An 18,981-nucleotide genomic window follows, 5' to 3' on the forward strand; every position below is an offset into this window, starting at 1 on the left:
TGGCGTGTCCTATACACCCAAAGGGTACAGTTCGATTCCCGGTCAGGGCACCTACCTAGGTTGCAGTTTTCATTCCTAGTCGGGACGCATACAGGAGGCAACCAATCAATATTTCTCTCTTCCCCTCTCTCTAAAATCAATAAGTATGTCCTCAGGTGAGGATTAAAAAATAAAATCAATAAACCATATCCTTGGTGAGGATAAAACAAAGTACCATTTACAATTGCTTCTAAAAATAAAGTACTTAATTGTAAATATAACAAAATACATAAGGACTTATATGCCAAAAGCTACAAAACACTAATGAATGAAACCAACCAAGAGTTAAATGGAGACTTACGGTGTTCATGGACTACGAGATGCAACACAGCAACGATTTCAATTCTCCCCAAATTGATATACAGATTTAATGCAGTTCCTGCCAAAACCCCAGTAAGATATTTTATAGAGGTAGATAAGATTATTTTTAAACTTATAGCTAAAACAATTTTGAAAAAGAATAAAGTGGAAGGAGTCTACCAGGTTTCAGAACTCATTACAGGCATACATCGGAGATAGCAAAGGGTTGGTTCCACACCACTGCAGTAAAGTAAATTGTAATCTTGCTGGTGGAAGGTCTTGCCTTCCATTTGTAGGCCATGCAGCACCTGTGGAGAGCAATAAGGTGAAGCGCAATAAAATGAGGTGTGCCTGTGTGCAGTTTCAGGAATCACAGTGTGGTATTGATAGACACACAGACCAATAGTACAGAATACACAATCCAGAAATAGGCACAATATGCCCAAGTGATTTTCTACAAAGATGCAAGGTTTAACCAGTTAACTGCCATGGTATTTTGAATTTAATTTAAAAAGGTCCGCTGCTTGAGTCGATAGGCACTTATGGTGCACAAATGGTTAATTCATGAAGGAAGAGACAAAGGTGCTGGAGCAACTGGACATCTATAGGCTAAAAAAAAAGTTACCAGGCAGACAAGTAACAAAAAAGGATTCCTGGTCAATGTCAACACCTGAGATCCGCACACGAGACACTGAGGGTGGGTGTCCCACAGCGAGCAGGGGAGGCAGGACGCTCCCCTCACGCAACAGCAGAGGGCAGAGGCCACACTGCCGCCCGAGTGGGTGACGGGGGAGATGAGGTACAGCCATGTGGCAGCCGCAGACACTCAAACCTGCCCTGCCCCCACCTGCTGCAGCCCAGCTCACGGGGGAGTGGAGGAGCCAGGGGCAGCCCAAAGGGTGGAATGGGCCCAAGTGACATTCCCGCCTGAGCAGCAGGCTCCCACTGCAGCTAACCTGGGCTGCGACCTGGCACAGCAGTGTCTCGGCTGCAGCAGACCGGTGGTCACCATTACTAGCAAGAAGGCAAAACTTCAGACTTGTGAACCCGCCTCCCCCCCACCCTTACCACCCATCATGGTGGAACCTGGTGTGGAGACACCTCAGATGGCAGCCTCTGGTTACAAAGAGGCAGCACTGGGGACTCACAGGCCCGGAGCCCAATGGCCCATCACAGGATGGTACCGAGACTGAGGAAACCCAGACACGGAGGGGACACCAAACTCCTTGGGAAACACGGGGGATTTTCCATGACAGGCAACACTGCCCTGAGGTCCCAGGTGCCAGTAGAGCAGGTAAGAGAAAACGAAAACTTGCAATATAGCACCATCTAGTGGAAAACAAGAGAAAGACCTATACTTATTGACCTGCAGAATTGTGAACAAAACAGTACCTGGGCACTGACTCGAGTGCCCAGGCAGAGAACAACCCATCAAGCACCATGAATAACCACAGTGACAAGGTAGCTCAGAAAGAAAAGTCTCTAGAAACAAACTCCAAGACAATTGAAGACTATAATTTAAATGACAGAATTCAAGATTGCAATTATGAAAAAACTCAGGCAGTTCAATGAGCCAAGGAATAAAATCTACAAATGAAAGAACTTTATCAGAGAGATTGAAACTATAAAAAGAAACAAAACAGAAATTCTGGAGCTGAAGAATGAACTAGAAAGATGGGAAAGAGCAGACCACAAGGAAGACAGAATTGGGGAGCTCAAAGATAGAAATCTAGAAATGACTCAGGTGGAAGAGAACTGAGAGTGTAAAACAATGAAAGAACCCGACGAGAACCCCCTGCCTCCATTAGAGAGAGACAAGGACACTGGGAATGCCAGAGAAGAGACGAGCAGAGGGAACAGGCTGATTCAACCAAATAACTGAGGAGAACTCACCAAACCTATCAAAGGGCTGGACCCTCAAATTCAAGAAGCGAACAGAGCTCATGTTGTCTTTAATGTGAATATTCTGCCCTTGCTGCCTTTCTATCCTGTTACAAATCCACTGCACTGGCTCTCCCTTCTGGGAGCAGCACACCGGTGCCTCCCTGCCACCTTCCCCCTCCCCCGCTCCCGCCCCGCACGTTACCATTAGTTCCTCACTCCCAAGCTCCACCGGCCCTGCCTTTACCTCTATAATTGTTTCTTAAGCCCATTTCTTCTAGGAATTAATTTTTCTACCTCTGCAAGTTACCCAGTAAATGTACTCTTACAAAAAAAAAACACAACAACTTAGTTGAGGTATAATTTGCATGCGGTTACAATGCACTCATTTTCAGAATGCACGAGTTTTGACAAATGTATATTCCCATGTAATTACAACCACAAAACAAAAACAACAAAAAAACAGAACATCTTCCAAAATGCTCTCCCACACCCCTTTGCAGTCAATCACCCACCAGCCCTCAGGCCCCAGCTGGGGCTTGTTTCCTGACACTATAGGTTACTCTTTTTTTAAAAAAACTGTATTTGTATTGAATTCAGGTGAGGGAGAGGGGAGGTGGGGAGGGGGAGGGGGAGGGAGAGGAACATTAATGGTGAGAGAATATCATTGATCAGCTGCCTCCTGCAAGCCCCCTACTGGGCATCGAGCCTGCAACTCAGGCATGTGCCCTGACCAGGAATGGAACCGTGACCTCCTAGGTCACCAACCACTGAGCTACGCCGGCCAGGCACTAGAGGCTACTTTTGCCTCTTCTGGAATTTCATATAAAAACTGTTGAGCCCTGGTCAGGTAGCTCAGTTGGTTAGAGCGTCATCTTGATATGCCAATATGCCAAGGTGGCGGGTTCAATTCCAGTCAGAGAGTCAGCCAATGAGCATATATAAGTGGAACAACAAATCTATGTTTCTTTCTCTCTCTCCCTTTCTCTCTCTCTAAAATCAATCAATAAAAACTTCTGAATAAGAAGAAAAATGGATAGACAGAAGAAACTGCAACTCTATTTTAGAATATAGTATTAAACAAATATGACATAAAGGTTAAAGGGGAAAGGGTACTTGAAAGAGAGACTATAACTGCAATTTGGAAATGAGCGCATCATAAAAAGGGATGCTTTTGCCGAAACCGGTTTGGCTCAGTGGATAGAGCGTCGGCCTGCGGACTGAAAGGTCCCAGGTTCGATTCCGGTCAAGGGCATGTACCTGGGTTGCGGGCACATCCCCAGTAGGAGATGTGCAGGAGGCAGCTGATCGATGTTTCTCTCTCATCGATGTTTCTAACTCTCTATCTCTCTCCCTTCCTCTCTGTAAAAAATCAATAAAATATATTTTAAAAAAAGGGATGCTTTGTGACAACAAAACCATAGAGGAGGACAACGGAACTTACACAGGTGAGTGGAGCCACAATCAGAAGGAATAGGGTAAGCGTGGAACTTTCATTTTACATAAACCCAACGGTAACCACAAAACAAAGCTCCAGAGCTGAGACACGAAAACTACCAAGCTAAAATAGCAGACAGAAGACACAAGATAAATGGCTGTAGTTAAGTCCTCACAAATCAGCAATCATCCCAAATGTAAATGCACTGAACTCACCAATCAAAAGGCACAGAGTATCAGAATGGATTAAAAACAAGACCCAACTCTATGTTGCCTTCAGGAGACCCTTGATACTCCAAGCAATGGCATCCAAAGTGGGTGTAGCTGTACTTACATCAAACAAAATAGATTTCAAGATAAAAAAGTTATTAGAGCTCTAGCCAGTTTGGCTCAGTAGAGCATCAACCCATGAACTGAAGGGTCGTGGGTTCAATTCTGGTCAAAGGCATGTACCTCGTACCTCGGTTGCAGGCTTGATCCCTAGCCCCGGTCGGGGAAAGTACGGGAGGCAACCAATCAATGTGTCTCTCACATCCATGTTTCTCTCTCTCTCACTCTCCCCCTCCCTTCCGCTCTTTCTCTAAATCAATGGAAAAATATCCTTGGGTGAGGATTAACAAACAAACAGGTTATTAGAGACCAAAAATAGATAGTATAATGATAAAGGAGACAATTAATTAGGAATTAACACTGATCAATATATATGCACCCAGCCCAGCCAGTGAGGCTCAGTGGTTGAGTGTCAATCTATGAACCAGGAGGTCACAGTTCCATTCTGTCAGGGCACATGCCTGGGTTGTGGGCTCGATCCCTACTGTGGAGTGTGCAGGAGACAGCTGATCAATGACTCTCATCACTGATGTTTCTTTCTCCCTCTCCCTTCCTCTCTGAAATTAATAAAAATATATATTTTTGGTAAAAAAAGATACCTAAGAGACAAATGAAAATGACAATATAACACACCAAAATATTTGGGATGCAGCAAAGTGGCTCTAAAAGGGAAGATTATAGCATTACAGGCCTATCTCAAGAAACATGAAAAAAACTCAAATAATCTAACATTAAACCTTAAAGAATTTAAAAAAAAGAAAAGCACAGTCAGAAGGAAGGAAATAAAAATCAGAGTGAAAATAAATGAAATAGAGAACAAAAAGAAATAGAATAAAATTGTCAAACTTCTGGCTAAATTATGGAAAAGAGAGAAAAGACTCAATAAAATCCTAAATGAAAGAGATGTTACAATGAACACAACAGAAATACAAGTATTATACAAGAACTAGAGGCCCAGTGCACGAATTCATGCACCAGTGGGGTCCATCGGCCTGGCCTGCAGGGATCGGGCCAAAACTGGCTCTCCGACATCCCCCGAGGGGTCCCGAATTGCGAGGGCAGTTCTCAGGCAACGCACCCCAGAATCGGGCTCCCTCCTCTCTGGTTCCAGGTGCATCACCTGAGAACTGCAGCTGCCAAGTCACTACAGCTCAGCAGCTCCTGTGTTGAGTCTGACCCCTGGTGGTCAGTGCGCATCATAGCTACCAGTCCGACAGTCAAATGGTCGGATGGTCGCTTAGGTTTTTATATATATACTAGAGGCCCGGTGCACGGATTTGTGCACTGGTGGGGTCCCTCAGCTGGCCTGCGCCCTCTTGCAATCCAGGACCCCTTGGGGGATGTCGGACTGCTGGTTTCCCGATCCCCGGCAGTCCGACATCCCCCGAGGGATGTAGTGCTAGAAGCAGCAGGCGGCCAGGGAGGAGCCCAAGCCCAGGCTGGGCACCACACCGCTCCCACTCATCCTGGCTCCGCTGTGCTTGCCATCGCCGCGCTCAATAAACTCATTGAGCAGTGTTCTTGCTGTGGGAGCACACTGACCACCAGGGGGCAGCTCCTGCGTTGAGCATCTGCCCCCTGGTGGTCAGTGTGCATCATAGCGACCAGTCAAATGGTTGACTGGTCGAATGGTTGACCAAACGGTTGACTGGTTGCTTAGGGTTTTAGATAGATAGATAGATAGATAGATAGATAGATAGATAGATAGATACTATGAAAGGTTATATGCCACCAAATTCAATAACGTAGAAGAAATGGACAAATTCTTTAAAATATATAACCACCCTAGACCAAATCATAAGGTACTGGAAAACCTAAATAGACCAATCACTGGTAACAAAATTAAAACAATTAAAAAAAAAACACACCTCCCCCAAAAAACAAAAGCCCAGGACCAGATGGCTTTTCTACCCAAACACTCAGAGAATATTTAATATCCTCCTCCAATTCTTCCCAAAAAATTGAAGAGGAGGAGAAACTTCCTCATTTTATGAAGCCAACATTACCCTGATACCAAAACCAGGCAAGAACACAAAAAAAGAAAACTACAGACCAATATCTCTGATGAGCATAGATGCAAAAACCCTAAACAAAATCCTAGCAAATCAAATAAAACAAAACATTAAAAGGATCATATACATTATGATCAAGTAGGGTTCATTCCTGGGACAGAAGGATGGTTCAACACAAGCAAATCGATCGATGTAATAATACACTAAATTTACAAAATAAGTCATATGATCATATTAATAAATGTAGACAAAGCATTTGACAAGATCCAACATCCATTAATGATTAAAACATTCAATAAAAGGGGTACAGAAGCACCTCACATAATAAGGACCAGTCCTGACAAACCCTCAGCCAATATCAGTCAATGGTGGAAAACTGACAGCTTTTCTTCTAAGATGAGGAATAAGGAAAAGATGCCTCACCGTTGTTATTCACCATAGTATTGGAAGTCCTCGCCAAAGCAAACAGGCAAGAAAAATAAAAGGCATCCAAACTGGGAAGTCAAACTGTCCCTATTTGTAGATGGCATGATACTATATAGAAAACCCTAAAGATGCCACCATAAAATTATTAGAAAAAAAATAGTAATGTTGCAAGATACCAAATCAACACATATGTGGACATCTGATTTATGACAGATGGCATTACAGAGAGGAGAAGAAAGACGTGCTTCTCAATATGTAGGATTTGAACACTTGGTTATCCATTTGGGGAAAAATAAAGGAAACTGAATAGTGCATACACATATCAATTTTTGGTGGGTTAGACATTTAAATGCGTGTGTGTGTGTGTGCATGTAGATAGATAATGTAGAAAAATATTTTTATGACAATACGGTAGAAAAGAATTTATCAAGACACAAAATACAAACCATAAAAGAAAATATTTGGTGAGTCTGACTGCAGAAAAATTAAGAATGACTCTTTATCAAAAGACATAATAGCCGAAACCGGTTTGGCTCAGTGGATAGAGCGTCAGCCTGCGGACTGAAAGGTCCCGGGTTCGGTTCCGGTCAAGGGCATGTACCTGGGTTGCAGGCACATCCCCAGTAGATGTGCGGGAGGCGGCTGATCGATGTTTCTAACTCCAGAGAACTTTTTGCAACACATTTATTCTACAAATGATTAGAACCCAGGACACATAAAGAACTCATGAATAAATAAGAAAAATACAAACTCGATGGAAATAGGGCAAAAGAGTCCAGCTGCTGTGGCTCAGTGGCTGAGCTTTGGCCCAGGACCAAGAGATCACTGGTTTGATTCCCGGTCAGGGCACATGACCAGGTTGCTGGCTTAGTGCAGGAGGCAGCCTATCAGTGATGTTTCTCTATCATTGATGTTTCTATCATACTACACCTCTCCCTTCTTCTCTCTCTAAAAAATTAATAAAACCATATTAAAAATAAAAAAAGGACAAAAGATGTAACAGGCATTTCCCAGAAGAGAAAACATGAATTGCCCATCAACACATAAGAAGACACTCAATCTCATCAGTAAACAGTAAAATGCAAATTGAGAAAAGAACCTTGACCAGAATGTCATACCTTATACAAAAATTAACTCAAAATGGATCACAGACTTAAATGTAAAACAAATCTATAAAGTTTAGAAAACACAGGAAACAATCTTCAGTATCTAGCAGGAGGCAGATTCTTAGCCATGTCATCAAAAGCATAAACAGTAAGAGAAAAAAAATCTGTGAACGGGACTTTATCAAAATTAAAAATGTTTTCTCTGTAAAATATGCTTTTTAGAGGATGAAAAAATAAGCTATTTGTAAACCAAAACCTCAAGAAAGGACTAGTATTTAGAATATATATTAAGAACTCATAAAACTCAACAGCAGCCCGGCAAGTGTAGTTCAGTGGTTTGGCATCAACCCATTAATCAGGAGGTCACGGTTCAATTTCCAGTCAGGGCACACAGGAGGCAGCCAATCAATGATTCTCTCTCTTCACTGATGTTTCTCTCTCTCCTTCTCCCTTCCTCTCTGAAATAAATGAAAATATATTTTAAAAAACTCAGCAGCAAAAAAAATTAAACAATCCAATTAGAAAATGGGCAAAAGACATGAACAGGTATTTCATGGAGTGAATAAGCAAATAAAAAGATACACATTAGCCATTCTCTCAATGCAAATAAAAACAACGAGATGTCACAACATACCTACCAGAATGGCTAAAAGTGACAATACAACACGCTGGCAAGGATTCGGAGAAACTGGGTCACACACGTTGCGGGTGGAGATGTAAAATGGTGCAGCCACTCGGGAAGTTTGTCAATTTTTAAAAACAAAACATGCAATGACCATGTAATCTAGTGATTGTACTACTGGACATTTATCTCAGAGGAAGAAACCAACATTTACACAAAAACCTGTGATGAATGTTATAGCAGCTTTATTCGGGATAGCCAAAAACTGGAAACCACCCCCATGTCCTTAACTAGAACGAGCACACCACGGAAAACCACGCAACCACCCAAGGGGACGAACCGTGGGCCCCCGCAACCACCTGGATGAATATCCAGAGTATATGCTGAGAAAACCCAATCCCAAATGGTTACAGATTTTTCAACCCCATTTATACATTCTTGAAATGACAAAACTGGAGATGACAAACAGATCAGGGGTTGCCAGGGATTAGGGATGGCGGCTGGGGGCGGGGGGTATGGCTCTAAAAGGGTAGTTAGAGGGAGATGCTGATGGTAATGGGACAGTTGTGTGCAGACTGTAGCGGCGGTCACACGAAGCTACCCATGAGATGATATATAACTAACCATCCTCACTGCCCAGTGTCCATTCCTGGTTTGATACTGTATTATAACTAAGATGTAACCATGGAGGAAAGCAGGGCGAAGGGTACCTCTATCTTTGCAACTTCCTATGAATCTGTAATTTCAAAACAAATAGGTAGAAAAAAAAGTAATAGCTCTAAATTGGTACCCTGGAATGGATCCTGCAACTGAGAAAGGACATTAGAAAAACTGATAAAATCCATATTATAAAGTGTCATTTAGTTATTTTTGTACCAGTGTTAACTTTTAGTTTTGATAAAGGTACTGAGGTGATGTAAGATGTTAACATTAGGGGAAGCCAGATGAAGGGTACATGGACCTCTACTGTGAATCTAAAGTTATTTCAAAACTAAAATCCTGATGTCAGCCCCATTACATCCTCGGTATTTTTAATTTGCCGGGTGATTCTAACTGCAGCCCAGGTGGGGAACCACTGTTGTGGAGGTGACTGTAAAGTACAGTTAAGTCCTCAATGTCGTCAGCAGGTTCTGCAACTTGCCACAGGCAGAATGATATCAGCAAGTTCATCCCCAGGCACCCCGTTGGCATTATAAAGACACAGAATAACGACCTGCCTGCCGTTTCCCACCCGGGACTCTGCTCTTGGGGTGAATTCCTGGAGAACAGCTTCTCAGCAAGCAGGCCACCATTTGACCTTCATTCCTGCTGATCCCAGATAAGGACCCAGATTCCTGTGAGAAAGGTTCCAGAAACCCTCCGTTTCCCTCCCGCTCTAAGACCCTAGGTCCCTGTGCTGCCCGCTTCTGCGCAGCTGAAGAACCGTGGACGGTAAATAAACAGAAAGGAAAAGACAAACAACCAAGAGAGAATCTTGTTGCTCCCGATTCTCTAGAACCCATAGCCAGGGACAGGAAACAGGCAAAAGCTTGAAATGTTTCAGAGACAGAAATCTCATGTTTTTTTAGAAGAAAGGTGGCGGTGATCCACCTGGTCCTTATTCAACCCTCCCTCCCTCACGGCTCTCCATGCGCTCACAGCCACACAACCCGCCCGCCCGCCGGAAGCCCAGGAGGAAGGCATGAAATCGGTCTAGTAGTTGGTTCCTCTTCCTGGGTCTGACCATGAAGAAAGGATGGGGTGCAGCAGAAGAGCCCTTCCTCTCACACACGACCTCTCGTTAAAACACAGAACGTGGCCTGAGGGGGTGAGGGCGGCTGGCAGGAAGCTACTCCGTGGCCAAGCTCTCCGTCCCCCAGATGAGTGGCGGGAAGCGCAGGCCCTGCCGTCCTGTCTCGGGGCCAGCGACTTGCTCAGGGCTCTGCCGGGTCAGCCAGCCACCTCCACGGGAGGGGCAGGACTAGTGGCACAGACTTGTGAGGAACTGTGCTTCCAGGCTTGGCACGAAGGACAGGCTGGGGCGTGCTGAGACATGGCACTGTCAAGAAGCCGCCAAGTTCGCCATGACAAGGCCATGGGTTTGCACCCCCAGCCGACACTGGTGCTCTTGTTGCTCAGAAAGTGCTGCCAGCAGCAGCCGGTTGGCAGAGAAGCAAAGCGAGTACAGGCCGCGGCCACAGGAAGGCCGCCGTGCACTCACATCATGGCGTGGCCGTCACGGAGGAGGCGGGGCCCGGCCACGGAGACGACGGTGTCCTTCCTTCCATCCCTTCGGAAGCGGCCTGGAGGGCTGTGCCGCCGACCCCATTTCCAGAGGAGGCAGCCTGCAGGGGCTCCGGCCCCGCGCCTAGAGGGCCTCTAAAACGTGGCCGAGGGGACGAGGACGGCTGGGCTCTGCGTCCCCACGTGCTGCCGACTCCCCGACCGGGGCTGCCTGGCGAGCAGTTACACTCCTGGGTTCCGCCCAGGGCTCTCCTCCGCTGGGAGGCCGGGCCCACCGTGGTTGGACCCTAGAGGAGAGAGGGAAAGGAGAATTACTACCAGGACGGAAAGTGTGACGATCCTCTGGGGGACAGGAAGGGGCAGGGCAGGCAGAGGCCCTCAGGGGTGCCGAGGCAGGCCCGGGAGTGACTAGCTAGGAAAACGGTCAGCCTGACGGCCTCACAGACACCACTTAGAGGACACGGTCACCACTGAGGCAGGAAAGCAGGGGCTGGGTTCCGGCCACAGGAGGCCGAGGCCGTATGCTGGGCAGGGGGAGCCTGCCCTGGAAGGGAGCTTTAGTTTCCAAGGCGGGGCGGGGTTCCACGAGTCCTCCTGTCTTCCAGAGAAATGGATGAAAAGCAGCAGAAGGGACAGGAAGGGCCCGCGCACCCCATGGAGAAATGCCCCCCAGGCCAGGGAAGCGGTCTCAGAGCGCCTCCCAGCAGAGCTGGGAAAGGAAAGCAAAGCCAAAGGAAAGGGAAGATATTTACCTTGGGTGTTTTCTTAAAACAAAAAATGCTCACTAATCCAGTCAATTATCAACTGCAGTTTCCAAATGTGCCAAAGAGGGAAAGGTCTACGGGGCAGGCTGGAGAGAGCAGAGAGAAAGAGAGGAGACAGCTATTGAGCCGAACCCGCAGAGCCTCCGCCCGCAGCACCGAGGAGACGGGCACTTGCTGGGTAGGAGCCCAGGCAGAGGCATGCGCTCTGCTTCCGGCTGCTTAGAACAGAGGGTCAGGGAACACGGAGTCTTCAGTGAACTTTCCCTTCAAAGTCCAGTTCTGTGAATGCTGAATGTGGAGGAGGTACTCCACATGTGAAATGCAGGTCAGGGGTCAGAAAACTATTTCTGTAAAAGGTTAGTTCTGCCCTAACCAGTCTAGCTCGGTGGATAGAGCGTCAGCCTGCGGACTGAAGGGTCTTGGGTTCGATTCCGGTCAAGGGCACATGCCTGGGTTGCGGGCTCAATCCCCAGAAGGGGGCGCGCAGGAGGCAGCCAATCAATAATTCTCTCTTATCACTGATGTTTCTCTCTGTCCCTCTCCCTTCCTCTCTGAAATCAATTAAAATATATATATATATATATATTTTTTTTTAAAAGGCCAGTACTTTCAGGTTTTGCAGGTCACATGGCCTCTGTGACAATTTGACTCCACTATTGTAGCTCAAAGGCTGCCACATACAATCTGTGAACAAACAGGTGGGTCCCAATAAAACTTTATATATGCCCGGCCGGTGTGGCTCAGTTAGTTGAGCATCGTCCCATGCACCAAAAGGTTGCCAGTTCGATTCCTGGTCAGGGTACATGCCTGGGATGTCGGGGGCGTGTGGAGGCAGCCAATCGATGTTTCTCTTTCTCTCTCTCCCTCTCTCTCAAAAATCACTAAAAACATATTTAAAAAACAAAACACAACTTTATTTATAAGAACAGGCAAAGGGCCAGATCCAACCCTTTGTCCACTTTACCGACCCTGCTATATAGGTAGTCAAAAATCATCGTGCTTCTAAGCGTGTTCTCTGGGAGTGGTTCTGCCTACACTCCTGAAGCAGTGCACGTGACACCTCCATGCGTGGAGTGACAGTCAGCCCTCCAGGGTAGCAGAGGCCGCAGCAAGACGCCAGAGAGCCAAGGCCAGGAGCAGAAAGACAGTGGGTGCGCCTCATGGGGGCAATGTCAGCGCATTTAGGAGGAAACGGCCCCCAACATGACTACAGAGCAGGACAGTATCCATTACAAAGGGGACATGACGCATAGGCTCACCATAAATTATCCCTTAGGGGACTGACTACGAGCAGCAAAAGCCAAAAAAGGACTTAAAAACCCTCTGGAAATCCAGTAAAAGATGAAATGAAGAGAAAACCATCCTTCTTAGACTTAAGTCTATACTCTGAACACGACACACACAGTCTGCGTAGCAGGTGGGGCCAGGAAAGGCTCCCACACGAGAAAACCAAAACCAAAGGCTCCCTAAAAAACTTGGCTTCTGAGACCCAAGTCTAGTAGGACAGTGTAAACAAGGGGATGTCACAAAATCAAAGGCATCCCAGGAGCTCACCAGCCCCCGAGGTGGCGTGGTGTTCATTTGGGAGGGGCCCTGGGCAGCCCACACGCCGGACTGAAGCAGCGCACCCCACCCAACGCCCTTTCCCAATGCCCCGGCGGGGGGAGGGGGGGGGGGCCACTGGCCAAGTCAGCAGCCCGGCCCAGGGTGGGTTTGCTATCCCTTGCACCTGCACCTCACCGCTCAGAAAGTATCTTTCTATTATAGCACGATCTGAGCAGGCAGAGCAGTTCTCTGTGAGGCACCACAGGCTCCAAGCCAGAGCGCTCGAGTCTGTCTCTGCCTCCGAATCTTCATCTGGAAAATGAGCGTAACTACCCGTCTCCAACCTCAGGGACGGGGTCTCAGATGAGTCAGGACCAGTGAAGTGCGGAGCTCAGGGTCCCCACTGCGGGGCGAGGCCGGCATTTCCGCCCGCAGCCTTGGGAAGCCGGACACTCCTCCAGGGAGGCCACGCCCTGGAGCGTCTCTGACCCCAACCCAGGAGGAGCTCAGAGTAAAGGAACCTTCTTGATTAACAAGGGCAAGGTTCCCAGATGCTGCCACTCCTCCCACAGCCCCTCTCCACTGGCTCCTCTGCACCCGCCCTCCTCACACGGGAAGGGTGGGGTCTGCCATCTCACATCACAAAGCTGTGCCTCCCAACACAAGCTTCTTGCGCAGAGGAGCCCAGGGAGGATGCGAGCGTCACCTGACCTCAGGCCTCGGGGCCTTTCTAGCTGGATGTGCCCACCAGCCACCCGCCTTCGGAGCCAGGCCCACCGGAACCCAAACCCTCACTCTCTGGGTGACCTCACCCTAATCCTAAATGACCACATCTGAACGTGATCTTATTCCCACTCAACAACTACTCCCTAAGTCAACCACCCTAACAGGCTCTCAAGAGGAAATGCTGACTTCATATACTCAAGTGCTTGCTGGTCTACAGAACTCGGGGTCATCCGAGCTATTAAAAACAGCAAGAAGAGAGAAGAACGCAGGGCAGAGAGAGCCGGTGTGTGCGCGCACCAGCAGCAAGGCCCGGAAGGGCACGTGCCTCCTGGGTCGACGCGCAGAATGTGGCCTCCAGGCTCACCTGCTGCTGCGGCCGTCCTGTCACCGAGGAGCCGGGTCTGGCTGCCTGGGATGACCTGGAGGTCCAAGTTCTCAGGGGACGGTGGCAGGTTCTGGGCTCGGCTGGCCAGGAGTGCATTGAGGTACTGTAGCCGCGTGACCTGGAGGACAGAACGCATTACGGAGCAGGTGAAGCGCCTGCTCATACCACCCCCTCCTGCCCACAAGCACCTGGACCAGGTGGGAGAGTCACACTGGACAGGATGAGGAGAAAGGAAGAGCCACAGGCTAAGGGCAATCAAGCACCGTGTCTTCAAGATCAGAAGGAAACGGGGTGCCTCGGCCCAGATCAGCAGCAGTCAGAGGAGGCAGAGCCATTTCAAGGTTTGCTCTGGGACATCTCAGACCAACTTCCCAGGAATTTACTCTCAATTCACACAAACTGGTGACCAGGTGGTCTAACCTTTGGGGACACAAAGCTGGTTAGAGGCCAGAACCAATGAGCAGTCCAAACCTTGATGAACTGCAGGTCAGAGAGGGCCCTCACGGTGTAGTCAGGACAATACGTGGAGAGGTGGGTGCCGTCAGCTGGCTCAGGCTGCGGGTCATGGCAGAGGGACTGGAGTGAGGACACTGGAGACTGGTGAACTGGGGAGAGGAACAAGCAGTCATGGGAAGCCCTGCTGGGAGCTGGGCAGCCCACCTTGGTGGGGACAACTGCACAGCCTCTGAGAGCCACCCCACAGTCACATCGGGAGGGACTATGGCAAACAGCTTCCTCCAGGGAAAGGTGTTACGGGGATGGGAGGGAGCAGCCAAGACGAGCCCTGAAAAAACACTGCCCCTTCCCGCACGACCCTGAGAGGAGAAAGTCCAGCAGGTCCTGAAGCAGACCACCCTGTAGGAGGCCGAGCGCTGGAGGGAGAAAAGGGCAGAATCCTGGTCCTAGGGACCCAGCCACAGCAGAGGGAGAGCCTCAGCCAGCCCAGTCTTCACCCGGGGGTGGGGCTGCAGCTCACCCGAGGATGGGGCTGTCAGGGCAGACAAGCCATAGTAGGTGAACGCCCCGTTCTCGAACTTCAGGCCCTCCTTCCCGATCTCCACCTCAACCCTGCCCTGGGAGGTGGAGAGAAACAGATGCGCGCACATTACGTTTCCTGCCGGAAGGAAGCACAGCAGAAAGCACCCACTCTGATTACGCAGGGGTGTACCTAGATGTGCCTCCCTCTCTCAGACCCTTCCCTGCTTTCCGACCAGGTGGGGGCCTGGCCCGGGCTCCTGTTACCTGCAGGATGAGGATGAAGTAATCCACCGGCTGGCTGCGCTGGTACAGGTAATGGTGTGCAGCCAGGCGGTTGCTCTGGTCAAACCTCACCTCCTGGTTGACGCTGGGGTGCCTCAGCAGGTGCAACAGGACCTTCTCGGAGATTCGCAATGGGCTGAACACATCCACCTCTGCCCACGGCAGAGAGAAGAGAGTGTCCACTGGGCCCTAAGCGGCCAGCGTAACCACACCAACGCCTGCTGCCCACCTGGAATCTCCTGGCTGGCCCTCGAGCCGAGTCCCCTCCCCAACACAAGAGGACTTGGCCGCCACACACACCACCAGCAAGGCTTCCTGGCGGAGGCTCGCCCAGGTGGCAGCAGCCTGGCCCTGCTTTTGGATGTTGGGTGGAGCAGAGCAGTCCCCTTGGGTGACCTGAGAGTGTCCAGCAGGGTGTCTCTGCGGCCAGGACAGCCAGGAGGAGCAGAGGTGCTCCTGGACACTCTCCTGCTTACTGGGAGGGGGAGGCAGGGGCTGCCCCGGGGTCTCCTGACCCCCTGGACTGGTAAGCGAGAGAGTGGGGACAAGAACCACCCTTCATCCTCACCTCGGGAAAGGAAGCGCTGGGTGGCCAAGAGCAGCTGAGGCGAGATTTTCACTTTATACTCATTGTCAGACACCTTGAACAAGGAGAATTCCTCTTTCCGCCTGAGAGGGACACTGAGAGCAGCAGGCTTCTTCCTCACCGTGGTGTCTCCTGGGATGGCGAGCAGAAGGCAGCTTAGGCACCCGCAGCCCTCCCGCCAACGTGACTAAACCAAGGGGCATGTTGCCTGCACCCCTCCACAAGCCAGGGGGCTCCTGGGAGACACCTCGGAGCCCCCAGGACACACCCTTGGATGGTGCCCGGTTGTCATTCCCACCACACAGTTATCCTGGTGCTCAAGGACAGACAGCTAGAGGCCTACATGCAGCCACACCCCGAGAAAGTACCTCTCCTTGGAGGTGGGAGAAGATACTGCTGACAAGACAGACAGAAGCAAAGTGACAGGCACATATGGTCATTAGAAGACCACTCGCCGGAAAGCAGGCATTGGAGGAGCCCTGGTGCTAGCCGGTGGCAGCTCACTAGTAGCTCTGAGCCTGGAGCAGCCCAAGGAATGAAACTAAAGATGCTGCAGGATGGGACGCATCACGGGCAAAGCAGTTCTCCTGACAGCACACAGGCGGGTGGCCTGTGTCCCAAGTGCCATGGGAGGCCCAGCCACTGAGCAAGGGCCCTATGTCCATCCTGCAGACCTGTCACCATCCTAAGAGGCAGATGCTCCTAAGACACAACCACGGGCCCCAGGGACACGTTCTGGGAAGACCCTCTTAGTAAAGGACAGGTTCTTAGTAAAGGACAGGTTTGAGGAGACACTGTACAAACCACACGAGAAGCAAAAGGAGTGAGGAGGAGAGAGGCTTGGAAACGCCCATCAGGACAGAGGCCCCTCAGATGGAAGAAAGAAGCGGCGCCCCAGCAAGCGCTGGAACTGCAAGGCCATGGGTGGACGGGCCGCCATGGCTCTGCCCCCCCCGAAGGGGGCTCTCCTGTGAGGGGCAACACTGGTCCGCAGGGGAAGAACAGAGGGAACAGGTCGGCATGCCCTGGAACTGAAGCACACACCTCAGTGAGCCCCAAGGCCCGGCTGAGCCGAAAAGCTGCCAGGAGGCGAGACTCACGGTAGTCCTCCGACTCGTCCAGGATCTCGGACTTGATGATCTCCTCAATGACGTCCTCCAGGGTGACCAGGCCCAGGACCTCGTAGAAGGGGTCACCTTCCCCCTCGTTGTTCACCTTCTGCACGATGGCCAGGTGGGACTTCCCTAGAGGAGGGGACGTGCCTGTGACAGGGTTCCACCCTGCACAAGCCCACAGGACAGATGCTGATGTCTGTGTCCCTAAGACCCACCAAGCACTGGGTGTGACTTTTCTGGGTTCTTTTTTTTTTTAAAAAATATATTTTTATTGATTTCAGAGAGGAAGGTGCGGAGAGAGAGATAGAAACATCAATGATGAGAGAGAATCATCTATTGGCTGCCTCCTGCATGCCCCCTACTGGGGATCGAGCCTACAACTGCTAGAGGCTAATTCTAGCAGGTCATAAATGCAAGTTCATCAAAAGGCTGATGAACCTTGGGGCTTCAGCAGGGCTGAAAATCTGCATGTTATTACCTGTTGCTGAACAGCTGTAGGCAGTTCCCCCAACCTGATCATCTTTTACTGTTTACCAAACCTTACCTTTGATATGTATATCTGCTTTGTTATAGGGCAAAATGTGGGAATAAAAAGCCCTGGGTCCGGAGATTTGGGGAACTTAGTTACTAGAACTAAGCCTCCTCTGGCTCCTCCAAAATGCCTTCCAAATTCATATTTCTTCTCTAGCCTCTTTATTAATTTATGCACAGCCCCTTTTCCAGATTTCTTGAACCCTAGCAGATGCTGAGAAAGACCCCAGCATACAACCCCAGCATGTGTCCTTGACAGGAATTGAACCCGGGACCCTTTAGTCCACAGGCCAATGGTCTATCCACTGAGCCAAACCAGCTAGAGCTGGGTTCTTTTTTTTTTTTTTTTTAATGTGTTTTATTGATTTTTTACAGAGAGGAAGGGAGAGAGACAGAGAGTTAGAAACATCGATGAGAGAGAAACATCGATGAGAGAGAAACATCGATCAGCTGCCTCCTGCACATCTCCCACTGGGGATGTGCCTGCAACCCAGGTACATGCCCTTGACCGGAATCGAACCTGGGACCTTTCAGTCCGCAGGCCGACGTTCCATCCACTGAGCCAAACCGGTTTTGGCTAGAGCTGGGTTCTTACTGAAGATTCTCAACATGCTCATGAGGACTGGCCTCACCTCACATGGGAGGAACCCGAACCCCAGACACTGCACTCCCCGGCACAAGGCCCCCCAAGCTAGAGTCAGCCCCAGGTCTGTGTAGCTCACGCTGTCAATGTGGCTCAGCCATGAATGCATCAGATAAACTGCGGACACAAGGCACCAACTCCAGAAATGGAGGCTCCCCAGGACGGCTAAGTGGAGTCGAGAGAGGCCCTCCAGCCTCACCCTCCTCGGGCCGATTTCCCAGTTCTAAAAGCTGCCCTTTCTTTCCAGAAGCCAAGGTCTATGAAGGTTATCCAGGGGATCTGTGTGGGAACTTCCCCTTCCTCTTCTGTCTTTCTCAGTTACCTGCCTATTTGTTTAATAAGGAAATGTAAACTTGAAAAAAATCCCACACTTTCTGAGTGTCGGGCGTGTTGGGAAAATGTTAGGAGCTCACTCTGCCTTAGCTTAGTGCTCTTCATCTATAAAACTGTATACATGCACAAGAGAAAACAATGCAAGCCACACATGTAATTTCAAATTTTTGAGTAGCTACATTAAAAAAAAAAAAAAGACCCAGGTGAAATAAACTGATACTCTATTGTTTTAAGCCAATATAGCTAAAATGCCACTTTGACATGCAATCAATAGACATTAATAGATGTTTTACTTTTTTGTGCGAGTCTTTGAAGTCTGCTGTGTGTCTGTCTGCATTTACCGCACATCTCAGTTCAGACTAGTTACCTCTCCAGAGTTCAGGAGCCACACACAGGTGGTGGCAACTGGGCTGTGCAGGTCCTGGGCCCGGGAGCAGACTGATCTTCACCACACCCTTCTCTGTTACTAGTGAAAACGGCTGGCCTGGGGGGAAAGCTGGCCTGGGCGGAAAGCTGGCCTGGGCTTGCATGTACAGAGGGTACTTGCTTCAAGAATCTTCTGGTAAAGCAAGAAGTCAAGTTCCCTTCTTTGTGTGAATCATCCTTTCTATACCTCGGGTTTAATCACAATTCTATGTGATGAGTTTAGAAACATACTCTGTGGATCTCTATTAGGCATGTGTGCCCCATTCCTGCAGCATCCATGCCTCCCCCCCC

The 18,981-nt window shown here is 49.3% G+C and overlaps 1 protein-coding gene across 1 annotated transcript in view; it reads right to left on the reverse strand.

The window, feature by feature from the left end:
• Positions 1–8,376: 8,376 nt before the first annotated feature.
• CNNM3 (cyclin and CBS domain divalent metal cation transport mediator 3) overlaps positions 8,377–18,981 on the reverse strand; it is a 19,879-nt gene continuing 9,274 nt past the window's right edge. The window contains exons 4-10 of the mRNA XM_005862246.2: positions 16,743–16,886; positions 15,625–15,774; positions 15,039–15,208; positions 14,773–14,869; positions 14,268–14,401; positions 13,776–13,914; positions 8,377–10,663 (exon numbers count right to left, since the gene is read on the reverse strand). Of these exons, the coding sequence (XP_005862308.1) occupies positions 10,599–10,663; positions 13,776–13,914; positions 14,268–14,401; positions 14,773–14,869; positions 15,039–15,208; positions 15,625–15,774; positions 16,743–16,886 (899 nt within the window). The 3' untranslated portion in view covers positions 8,377–10,598. The remainder of the gene's footprint in view (positions 10,664–13,775; positions 13,915–14,267; positions 14,402–14,772; positions 14,870–15,038; positions 15,209–15,624; positions 15,775–16,742; positions 16,887–18,981) is intronic.

The sequence above is a fragment of the Myotis brandtii genome, unplaced genomic scaffold, assembly GCF_000412655.1.
Source record: "Myotis brandtii unplaced genomic scaffold, ASM41265v1 scaffold1612, whole genome shotgun sequence".
Classification (NCBI taxonomy): Eukaryota; Metazoa; Chordata; class Mammalia; order Chiroptera; family Vespertilionidae; genus Myotis; species Myotis brandtii.